At 41.4% G+C, this 12,983-nt stretch overlaps 1 protein-coding gene across 1 annotated transcript in view; it reads left to right on the top strand.

Annotated features, from left to right (window-relative positions):
• LOC138249309 (extracellular calcium-sensing receptor-like) overlaps positions 1-12,983 on the top strand; it is a 75,723-nt gene that overhangs the window by 16,326 nt on the left and 46,414 nt on the right. Inside the window, exons 2-3 of the mRNA XM_069203267.1 lie at positions 1,931-2,016; positions 3,037-3,328. Coding sequence (XP_069059368.1) covers positions 1,931-2,016; positions 3,037-3,328 — 378 coding nt within the window. The remainder of the gene's footprint in view (positions 1-1,930; positions 2,017-3,036; positions 3,329-12,983) is intronic.

Below are 12,983 nucleotides of genomic sequence, written 5' to 3' on the forward strand. Positions count from 1 at the left end.
TCATGCAAAACCATGTTGGAAAATCTGTTGGTCACTAAAAGGGTTATGTTTACTGTTCCCACTCCAATATCAACCACTTTGGGGAAGGTGTTGGACACTCAAGGGGTTACATTTACTATCTCTACTACAATCTTAACCATTTTGGGGAAGGTATTGGACTTTAAAGGGGTTACACTTACTATACTCACTCCAGTCTAAACCATCTGGGGGAAGGTGTTAGACACTAAAGGGGTTCCATTTAGAATTACCACTCCAATCTAAACCATATTGGGGAAGATGTTGGACACTAAAAGGGTTATATTTACCATTCCCACTCCAATATAAATTATTTTGGGAAAGGTATTGGACACTAAAGGGGTTAAGTGTACTATTCCCACTCCAATCTATACCATTTTTGGGAAGGTGGTGAGCACTAAAAGGGTTACGTGTTCTATCTATACGCCATAGTCAAACATGTTAAAAATGTAGGGTCATATTTATGACAGCTTTGCGTCATGCTTGCACCGAGCAACTTGGTACATGCTCCACGCAAACATCTACATCAGATTGTGAAGCCATCCGAGCCACTTTGCGTGGCTTTGAATAACTTCAGAAATTTGAAGTAACAAAAAGCAGCTCAAATCACTGTGTTGCATTACCCTGCACAAGGGAGGTGTTCTATGGGCATTCCCATGCAACTCCCAAGGTTTTTGATGCATTCCCTGATTGACCAAACTGCTATGTCTGGGAATGTGCCAAAAATATACGCCTCTCTGGGAGAGGCATGACAAGGAGAAATATCTTTATTTCTCCTTGCTACTTCCTCTTTCTATGTGTGCTGCATTCTAAAATTGTAATTTTAGACAAAAAAAATAAAATACTTTACAAAACATACTAATACAAAAACTAATTTAGAACTAAATAACCCATAAAACATTTGTATTTACAACGATATTTTCTCTAACAATATTTTTTCGACAATATTAAAAACAACACTTATAATGATATTCTTACTTTCAATATTCCTGATGACAATATTTTTGTCATTCTGATGGTCTTGGCATGATCACACGATTTTATATTTGCTATTTTGTGGTAGTGGGGTGTCTCTATACATGCCCCCAAGCAATCCCTTCTCTCAATTGTCATTAGTGGCAGCACATTGGGCAGCATATCTTTGCTGCAGAAAAATTAAGCTCCATGTCTGATAGTCCCAAGCCAGCCTCAGTTAAATCATGCTGCAGTGTCAGCAGAGATGCACCTTACCAACCACACCAAGAAAATCCACACAGTGTTTGAAATCCGGAAGTGAAAGGGGGCACAGGCACGGGGAAATTTGCAGGGAGTTTAAACAGCATGGGAGTACACCATTTTTGCAATGGCTATTTTTCTTATGATAGATAATAAAAATACATTCCAGAAGCCTATGCATCCCCACATTCCCTCCAGTACCAACCACATGTTGCAGTCATGGTGCCTATCTGCTGGTATCCCTACGTATATGCCTAGGTATCTAAAGTTATATGTTTCCTACAGAAGACCTAACCATGCGCTTTGCCAATACCCCGATTGGGAACAGTATGCTCTTTTATCTGCTGACCCTGAGCCCTGCTATTGTCCCAAAGACATCCAAGTGTAAAATAATGCATCATCTGCATATGGGGAGACCAGATGCATCGGGTTTCCCAATGTAAGAAACCAGCCCTATAGTTCTGAGCCTAATTACTATACAATCCAGTGTCAAAGCAAAGAGCAGTGATGAGAGAGGGCATCCCTGTCTGATTCTTGACTGGACTCTCCAGGTTTCCAACACCATATTACCACTTCTCACCCTAACTGTGGGGTCTTTGTAAAGTAAACATACCCAACTGCAAAAACCAGATATTCACCCCCAAGGCTGTGGGTCCATCAACAGCTAATTTCAACGTAAGCTTTCATATGCCTTTTCTAGTTGAACCGAAACCAGTGCAAGTTCATCATCATTCAAAAGTACGACACAAGTTGGCCTGTCAATGTTCATCATACGGCACCACACTGGTATAAATCTACATTCATCTGCAGGTACCAATCTGCCTAGTACAAGCTGCAGCCTATTTGCAAGCATTTTACAGAGGATTTTAGCATATAAATTGAGCATCACAACCAACTGGAAAGAGGAGGGGGGTCTAAGGAGCTACACCTGGTCCTGGGGACTATAGAAATTAATCCCTCTCTCATGCTTTGTAGGAGAACACCAAGTTGTCTAGTCTCCCTAAAGACTACAAGTAGCATGTTGCTTAGGAATGGATCAAGCACTTGGTGGAATTCCACCAGGAAGCCATCACCTCACAGTGTATTTTCTGCTGGCATTGCACAGAGAGCGTCTTGTAGCTCCTCCAGTGTGGATGCACCATCTAGCTCTTCCCTTTCCAATGCAGTGACTGCCAGAAGCTCTAATTCTCCAAGACTTGTGGATACTACTTCTACCATTTCAGAGTCTAGGGTTCGGTAGACATCCTGTAGGTGTATACTCAGTGTTTGTTTAATTGCGTGTTGTGTTGTCACAATGGAGCTGTGAGTCATGTCAGAGCAAGGATCAGAGGATTTTCCCATTCTCTTGTAAGTATCCAGGCTAGCCATTTACTGGATTTGTCAATCTCCGTACTGAGCCATTGTTGGTTTTCCTGCTGTGTTAGCCCAGCTTGTTCACCTCAAGTGTCCCCAGCCCCATCTCCACATCCAATAATGCCTGTCAGCCCTCTCAGGTGAGGGTAGTCTGTTGTTGCATATCTGCTGATCTATTCTCTAAATGTTTTAGGTTGTGCTGTAGTTAATTCATGGCTCCATATACTGTCCCTATGCACTCCTCAATTGGAATGATTGGCTTATCCACTTTGCTTTGTAAAATGTTATGGTCAAATGGTTTGATTGAAAAGTGTTCTGCCAAAGATTCAATTACAGTGTACTTCTTTTTATAAGCCTATTATTGATATCTAGTGCCTGAAAACTAATGAGAATTCATTAATTGAATGGTAGTATGTTGCCACTAACGCAAGAAAATGTACACTTTCCATGTAGGTTCTTCATTCGATATTACCGCGAAATATTGGCCATGGTTTTTGCCATTGAAAAAATCAACCAGTCCCCAGATATATTACGGAATGTTACTTTGGGATTCCAGATATTTGATTCCTGCATGTCAGAGAACAGAGCCATCCAAGGCACCCTAAGTCTACTTTCGGGAATGGAGAGCCCTATTCCGGGGTACCGGAGTCTAAACCAATCTCAGTTGGCTGGAATCATTGGGGAGACCATGTCTGCCTTAACTCTTCCAATTGCAAGAATCTTGGGGGTCTTTCACTACCCACAGGTAGGTAAAATATTACAAATATTGTTAAACCTACATCTACAATGGAAAGATAGTGCCTAATTTTCTACAGTTCTGCAATTTTGAAGAGATTCTACGTGCAGCAAATTCAGTCCTATGTATTCTAGGTTTTTTACATTAAAAGAGGAAAGTTGTTAATCTTAGAATTCCACCAGTCGTTTTTATATACATCTTCCTTTTTAGGAATTACAAAATACAAACCAATATGCCTCAGTAAGGGATGCAAATCAAAGCTTCCCAGGCATATGTCTAACCCCCCCCCCCCCAAAACGTATTGCAGAGTGTTAGTAATGTTTGTGAATAACCACAATATTAACACTGTGATTCCAACAGTTAACCCTTTAAGGAAAGCACTTCTTTACATCGCATTACCACGCTTATGACTGTCAAAGAAATCTGCTATCTTGGCTTCAATAATATTAAGTAGAACCTCCAGTAACAAAATTACTCACATGAGTATTATGACAAAAAAATCTAGTATTGTAGTTGTAGGTCAGACTTACAAGAATAAATGTTTTTGTACATAGGGTCTTCTGTGTTTAGCCGGTAAAGGCCTAATTCACAAAGTTATCTTTACACTTTTGAGTAAATTCAGTTTAAGCTACACTTTTGGATTAAATTTAGACTCAGATTTTGTGAATAGCCAAAAAGTATTAAACGTATTCATAAGTCTAAATTACTCAAAAGTCTAGGTTATGTTTGTGAATCAGTCCCAAAGTATGTACCCTAGGATTAATTAAATTTGCTTTTAATAAAGGATGTGGATAACATTTATTCTCTTTACCTGACAGGAAGGCATGTACCCCTCACCCAGAGAAAATAATTAACCCTCTTGGGGCATGTATGGCAGCGTGGCAGAAGATAATTTTTTGTTTTATATCGAAACATGATTTTTTTTCTATAAGAACCAGAAAAAGAAATACAGTGCAGTTGCAGTAATGGAATTCAGCTGAGATATTTACATCAAAACCCACTGTTTCAATAATTTGGTAACTTATATTAGTCCCTTTGTCCCCCCAAATATTATATTGCTTATGCAGATCCTCTTGTTTTATAATGAGGCTCCTCCAGTTTCACACACCAGTCCAATGCAATACGCAATTCGGCAATGGAGGAACTGGTTGAGTTGCAGTGTCTTGCAATGTCTCTTTAGGCAATCACTGTAGGCTGGAGTCCACCTTGCATCTCTCAAGTTCTTCCAGGATGCACTGTAGGCCTACCCTGGGTGAAGGGTCAACTGGTTTCTCAATCATCTTAGAAAGAACAATAGAGTGTGTAGCCCAGTACTTTGCTATGACCGGACACCTCCAAACCGTGTGAAAAACACTAACATGCATTGTCCAAACAGTGAAATCATGTGGGTGAGGGAAGCTTCGTCAGAGCGTTTTAGGGGTAAAGAATGCACCTTGTAAGTATTTTAGTTGTTATGGTGCAGTCGAGGGGATATAACAAATTACCTTCCAAAGACTATTTTAAAAGACTACCTTCTTTCACTTCTCTCTTCAACAACTCTCCCTCTCTCTGACTACCTCTGACTCTCTCTGTCCATCCCTTACTCACCACTCTCTGCTTTTCCACTCTCATCTCTTTCTTTTCTTCACCTATCTCTTGTCCTTCAGGTTCCCATGCTCACTGCTTTGATATCCCTCTTTACCTCTCTCTCTACTTCTACCTCCATGAAACTTCCTCTTACCTGCCTTGCCTCTCTTTCTACTTCTCCCTGCTCAGCTTGGGAACTGGTTCACCTGCCTTGCACTGTCTGCTCTAGCACTTTTTTTCCAGTGTATGCCTCCGCTTCTAAAAGTAAACGCTGAAATTCAATATTGTTTGGCACCCTCATGGCTTGTCTTATTTGAAAGTGGTTAAACCTGTTATGAACAGTGGACCCCAACATAGGACTTGAGAGGGGCCCCCAAATACTTAAGATGGCCCTATATTCCCCTTCTCCCCATTGGGCCCACAAGAACTTTGGTTTCTTGCGGGACGTGTTCTGGTGGGTCAGTCAGAGATGGCCTGTGGCAGGGGAGAGGATGTCACAGCTGCAAATATTTATGAAACTGAGTTCTGTTCAAAGTCTGAAGCGAGATCAGTGCATCCATGGTTCAGTGCTTAAATGTGTGTTTAAATTTAAATGCAGTATTGTAAAAATCAGTGATCAGACAGGTCACAAGTTCAGTCAAGCAACAGCTATCTCAGAGTATGAGTGTGTGTTTCCCTGGAAAAGAAGTGTGCTTTAATTTGCCCTGTGCTCTCGGCCCATCAAGGTGCCTGTTCTGAAACCTGAACAGAGCTGACCAAAGTGCAAATAGCTTTGCGAGTTATTGCTGGCAGCTATATGATAGTGCCAGACTACCACTGCAGCTGCAAAGACAGGTCGCATCTCAAGCAAGTCAATCAGCACACTGTGGGCAACGCAACGTTTCTTGCACCACTTAGTGCCCCCCTATTGCCACCATGTGTACACCATATCTTAGATACAGCGCACAATGGCGGTAGTTAGGGAACTAGTGTCAAGATGTTTGACGCTAGTTCGGAGCTTTGCTGGCAGCTGCATGATATTACCATACTACCATTGCAGCTGCAAAGACAGGTCGCATCTCATGCAGGACAACCAGCACTCTGTGGGCCAGATTTAAGAAAGGTGGCCCTGCTCCCCGTGCAGTGGCACTGCTCCCAGTGCACCCCTTAGTGCCCCACTAACGCCACCATGCGTGTGCTATATCTAAGATAATGTTTGACGCTAGTTCGGAGCTTTGCTGGCAGCTGCATGATATTACCAGACTACCATTGCAGCTGCAAAGACAGGTCGCATCTCAAGCAGGTCAACCAGCACACCGTGGGCCAGATTTAAGAAAGGTGGCACTGCTCCCCGTGCAGTGGCACTGCTCCACGTGCTGTGGCACTGCTCCCCGTGCACCCCTTAGTGCCCCCCTAACGCCACCATGCGTGTGCTATATCTAAGATAATGTTTGACGCTAGTTCCGAGCTTTACAGGATTAGCATACAATATTTGATGCTAATCCTGTAAAGCCCCTGGAGGCACATTAAAAACAATGGTGTGCCTGCGTTTAACGCCTGGCATTACAGGTGCCATTTGTTCGGCTCTCCTAACAAGGGACGCCCCCTTTGCATACATTATGCCTGGTGAAGGCATAATGTGGCGCAGTGTTACACAGGGGAGCAATGCATGCAGTGCGTCACTTTGCAAATTTGGCATGGCCATTTCAGCCTCACTGGGCCACATTGGAGTAAAAACAAATGACGCTAATGTGGCGCAAGGAGGCGCTACGGGCTCTTAAATCTACCCCTGTGTGCTTTATTTTTAAAATAAATATGGAGTTGGGGGTGGCTCTTACACTGGAAAATCCACAATGTACCTAGCACTGAACCGGACTGAGCATTTTTATGGATTTATTACCCTGAAAAAATTAGGTGGAAAACACATACTGTGGGTATTTGGGATCAGCTATGTTCAGCAATCGTAAGGATTAACTGTTAAAATATTACTTGGAGTTGATAACATTAATATCTGTACTATACAGTGCTTAGAAGTTGCAGAAGTATTGTACAGAGTGGTGTATAAAAACATGTTAATGCTATTGCTGTTACATTATAAACATTTATTATTCATTATTGATAATAAATATTAATTATAAAACAATAATAATTTAATAACAATGTTGCCTTGTTTTTATATAACGCTTCCAACCTGGAAACAAAAATATATTTCTAGAAATATGTTACCTACACTTGTCCATAAATCACTGAAAACACAAAGGGATCCAGAAAACATTTACAACTGTTCAACAGCCTTTTCCATAGTGGCTTTGGCATTATTATTATTACTGGTATTATTATTATTATTACTATTATTATTATTATTATTATTATTAAAAATAATAATAATACGACTAATAACACAAATAATATCAATGCTAATAATAATAATAATAATAATAATAATAAGAAGAAGAAGAAGAAGAAGAAGAATACCACATTAATACTAGTACCAATAATAATAATACTAATAAAACTACTACTAATAATAATAATAGTAATACTTCTACAAATAATAATAATAAAAATACTACTACTACTCATAATAATAGTAATAATACTACTACTACTAATAATAATTGTATCCACGGTTTGGGTCCATGCAGCCTGCGTGCAGACTGGTTTCGAGACAGAGGCGTCTGCACGTACGCTGTTATGAGGCTGCACCACGGCATGTCGGGCGTTGCTGTACCTGCCCAAGCAGAGGATGTGTCGGGGCAGAAGAGGTTCTGGCTGAGCACATGAAAGCTTTGCCTGGACCTCCGATGATGATGTGAGTTGACAGTAGATTTTATGTTGGCACTTGAGGCTGTGCCTGGAAATACGATGACTGTGCTTAGGCATTCGATGGTTGTGTCTTTGATGAGCGTGCCCCTTTGCTGATCACTGTTGTACCCTGAGTGTACGATGCGTCATCCTGCTTTATATCCTGAATAATATATGAGAGAATACATATATAGGGCCTTATTACAAGGCTAGCGGTCGGAAGACGGCCAGCCTCATGGTGGCGGTTGGACCGCCACAACTGGGGCAGTCTGATTACCACATTACGAGGTTGGCGGCAGACCCACCAAGCTCCCGCTGTCCCCGCCAGTATCAATGACCCTGGCGGACTCACAGCAGTCCTGGTTGTAATCAGCAAGTGCGGCGCTGAACTCAGTGCCGCCCTACTGCCGCCCCACTGATTACAACCTTGTTCTCCGCCAGCTGTTTCATGGCGGGCTGACCACCATAAAAAAGCTGGCAGAGAACAAGTGCAGGGGGCCACAGGGGATCCCCCTCCCAGCACCCTGAACATGCACACTGTCTGCTGTGAGGTATTCAGAAAAGATTTTTGTCTCTGGCTGCAAGTTGAACAGAGATTACACTTGAGCAGCGTTATACTTGGTAGAGCGGAACGAGGTAACAATTTACCTACGTTTGGACGCTCTTTAGGCCGATGAATCTTTTGATTTAGTGGGAACTCTCTGTACTCTTAATCCGGTCAATCTCATCAAAATCAATAATCAATAACGAACATAAGCAACCCCTTGAACGACATAACACTTTACAATTAATCCAGAATACATTTCGGCGAACCCTGACCTTTCAGTCAGGAATAACCACACCAGTTTATTGCAAAGTTAGTGAATTTATTTCCCTATATTAACAAAGCTAGCACGATATAGATGTGTCTTAACACTAAATGATAAACATAAATGAACATTAATAGCTGTCCATATCGTCGAAACAAGTGCAATCTATGTAGCATTTGAATCACAAGGCATTCGATAATGGCAATGCAAAGCACTAATACGATAATCTGTAATGAACTAATTGCGTACATTTAGTCAGCATAACAAGACCTCAAATTGCATCGTGCGACATATGGAATCCTCATCTAACCTCAAATTAGCATCAGCATGTGGGACTTCATGCAAAAACAATTTAGCAACATCAATTTAGAAAACTCCTAGCTGGGGCTCTTATCAAAATCAGCAGTTGGTTACCTAAAGGAAACACAATGCAATTGTACAATTTCCTTTCATATTTACCAATTACGATCAGCATACAAGGAAGTCTTCGTCTCACAGGTACCGTTTCTCGATCAGCATTGGTACCGTTTCGATCAGCATGGGACGGGACAAAAGGGCAAGGATGAACGGGGCAATTGCCTCACGGCGGCAAGTTAAGACTACTACTTCATGCAAAGGGGCAAATCAAAGTTAAAGTCTCTAGGGCAAGAATCATTAAAGTCTCTCTCTCTCTCGACTAGAGAAAGCACCAAAGTCTCTCAAAATGGCGTCGCAGCAAAGTGGGCCATAATAGCTACGAAGTCTGCAAAATGGCGGGTATCGAGCTGGTAATGGCTGTTGATAGCGCAATGGCTACCTTCTTCTCGTGCACCTGGGTTTTATAGACAACAGTTCAAGTCCTGTAGGGTCTCCATTGGAGGGTTCATAGGTTAGCTTCAAATTGTCCAATCAAAAACGACAGTTCTCAAGCTTTTACTTAAGCATACATTATCCTTGGAGATGGGTACGCAAATCGCAACATTGTCTCCCAATTAGCTTACTCTCAGAGCCTCCATTGTCCGCACCTGCAAGTCGACCTTGAATTAAAGAGAAAATATGCCATGCTGGCACGAAACTTTAAGATAAGCATGTGAACAGTTTCTGTGGAAAAGTACAGCTTCAAGCAGAAATACACGTTTAATAGCACATTGGAAAAATACGAACATCTAAACCGTGAGACCAGGCCACTAGGCCAAAGCCTCCGCTAAAGTAATGCTAAGCTAAAGCATTTCAAACAAGCAAATCGTAGCATACGTTTATGATTATGTCGGATTAGTGCAATTCTAATACACCACGTTATATAAAGCACGCGTATAAATGTTGGCAAACTACTCTGAGGGCACATTTTGTCCCCGTACAATCTTAATTAGTTCGGTTAAAGTCACACATGATTATTCCAACACTACGTTTAAGCGTTAATAAACCAAAACCTTCATTTTCTGCTTCATCAATCCCTCCTCTGATGACTAATTGTCATCACACAAATCTAGCCCACAAATTTTATTCCATTAAAATTCTGTCAGTTCCCTTTTCCTTTTAGTACCCCTAGTTTGCGCTTTGTATTCTTCTGCCATTCTTTTCATAATTTTCTCCTCCTTTCTTCTTTTAATTCTTTCCATAATCATTATTATTCCCCTTTTTATTCCCCAAATTCCAAATACACAAATTATCACTATTAATATCCCTTCTATTATTTTCAATAATATTCCATTCCAAATTCCCCCAATCCAATGTCCCATTGAAGCAAGTCCCTTTCCAACCTTCTCCCACACTCCTGGTTCTTTCAGTTCTTTCAAATCTGCACTTTCTTTGGTTAGATTAGGAAGCATAGTTTTAATTTTCACACTATTATCCGGTATATAGGTACAACAGTGACGTGCACCAATCATTTTGCAAACGCCTCCTTCCTTTGCTAAAAGAATGTCTAAAGCAAGCCTATTTTGAAGAGTCATAGCTCTTTCCGCTGCAAGCTCAGCATCTATCAGGATTATGGCACCTGAAAACTTTGTCAACATGTTATCCACTATAGTAGACAACTTTCTTATTTTGATGGAATTCAGCACAACTCCCAATGAAGGAATCATAGCTCCAAATATATCACCTACCACAGCAGCTGCGGTCTCTCTTTTCTGGATACGATGGGATCCAGATGTCTTTTGAATCATCGATACGTCATCCAGCTGATAAACCTTTGGAAACACTATACCCAAATAACATCTTCCCCACCAACCCTTTGGAAGACGATAATAGGCATTATGCCCACAAATGTAATACACCCCTGGAATGACAGGGTCAAGTCCGTTCATCATGAATGTCCATTTGGCCTTAAAGATAAACGTATGTTTGCATTCACTCGCTCCTACAAAAATATTGTCATAATAAGATTCTCCTCGATATATACAAAACTTCCCTACATGCCAAGCATCTAAAGCAATTTTCCCTGGCGTCTTTATAGCAGCAAAATCATAATTATCTACTGAAGTCCTCTTATGTAGCTCCTTTTCTAATTTCGCTTTCATTTGAGCCCTTCTATCATCTGTGCGATCTAAAAAGCTTATTTCTACAGCAGAGACGGAGCAAGTAAGGTTCTCCCTATGAGCATGAGCCGTCTCAAAAGGTAGCATTGGCTCGAAAAATTCCCTCATAATTTTAAAATCCCAATCTTTTGCAGTCTGGCTTAGCTGCGCTATTATAGGAACATAAGCAAAGGTAACATCATAATTCGAGTAAAAATACTGTATGTTAGATTGACCATAAAACCTAGACATTACTATACTACATGTAATCCCGTATGTAAGAGGCATGTGGTGATAAGTTACCCCTTCCTTTACTGATGTCGGTATCTGGGTACACACATAACAATCTTTCGCATCCATAGTCTCAACATACTCTGTTAATAAGCGATAGAAAACGTTATACGAAAGCTCTTTCTTATCGTGCAAGAGCCTCTCATCCAGTGCTAGTCTTTTCAATGGTGTTAATTCAGTGACAGTAACAGGAGCAATAGTAGAAGCAGCAATAGTCTCATTTTCACCCTTTCCATGCATTCCAAACACAATTGCCATTATTATTAGTACACATGTTACTACCAAGCCTATACACACGTATTTACAATATTTCTTTCTATTGTTTTGCGTCATGATCTGTATAGAATCAGAGAGCTAGAAGCACTTATAAATGAAACTAATCAGCAATTCAGTTACAAAGCTGAACGAGCACAATGTTCACACCGTCTTCTTCAAAAGGTCAGTCACTTATCGGTTAGCAGCATTTGTCTCAATTCGGTTTAGCAATGTCTCAACTGGTTGTTTGTCTCACGTTAGATTGCAGCAAGCAATACCATTTACTACCGTTTCAATCGACCGAGTCTATGAAACTTTTCTTTTCTATTGGTATCTCTTCTTCTTCTTCGTTCTCGATGCTTAGAGATACAAACTCATCAGTCCAATCATCATTTACTGCATATGCCCATTCAGGACTGGAATACCTCCTGTTTGGTATCCTTTTCCTTTTCAATTTTGCTTCTCTTTTCGATTCTGCTTCGCTGGTACTCTCCTCTTTTGTCAAGTCTTTTTCTTCACTTGACGATTGTTCCACAGCAGTCACTTCCTTTCTTTTCTCTTTCACTTTTGGTCTTCCTCCCTCGTTCAAACCTTCTTTACCCTTTTCTTTTATCGGTGAGATACTTAGTCTTCTTTTTGCACCGTGTCCGTTTGATGGACCTGCGATCTTTTCTGTAGAGGTTTGAACTCTTTCGTTCTGCTCTTCCTTGTCCCCACCTTCAGGGGAATCGGTCACGTTTTCTTTTTCTTTTTCTGTATCGTCTGTTTCTGGGAAAGCTCCTTTCTGAACAGGCTCTCCTGCCTTTTCACCTTTTTCGAGCCCTTCGTCACCGTTACTTTCTTCTGGCTCTGTATCACTTTCAGCTGCTTCAGGTTCTTTGTCACCTTCAGCTGCTTCAGGCTTTTTGCTACCCTCAGCTGCTTCAGGTTCTTTGTCACCTGCAGCTTCTTCGTCGCTATCTGAACTTTCTCCTTGGCCTTCCCCAAGTGAGTCAGACTCTTCGCCCTCCAATAATATTTCCTTCTCTCCTGCTTCTGCTTGTTCGCTTTCAGTTCGCTTCTGTTCTTTCTCAGCACTCGGCACTGTTTTGTCAGGCACTGGTAGTTTCAGCGCTTCAACTTCCTCATCTGTGGGACACAACACCTTCTTTGTGTGACTGGCGTGAATCCAGTTGGGAACCCCCGCGCACTTCACAGCGGTAGTTGTCGTCAGGATCACTTGGAAAGGGCCTTTCCAACGGGGTTCCAGACACGATTTTCTCACGTGCTTCTTTATCACGACCCAGTCACCTGCTTTCAGTGCGTGTCCTGGACCTTGGATCGGTGGCAAGGTGGTCGCTTCCACCTGTTGAGAGAAAGAGCGAACCACGTCAGCCAGTCCTTTGCAGTAGTCTAACACCATATCATCTGTAATATTCAAAAGCATGTTTGCGGGAACTGCAGGAAGTCTCATAGCCCTGCCCA

Source organism: Pleurodeles waltl, chromosome 8 (assembly GCF_031143425.1).
Source record: "Pleurodeles waltl isolate 20211129_DDA chromosome 8, aPleWal1.hap1.20221129, whole genome shotgun sequence".
NCBI classification, from domain to species: domain Eukaryota; kingdom Metazoa; phylum Chordata; class Amphibia; order Caudata; family Salamandridae; genus Pleurodeles; species Pleurodeles waltl.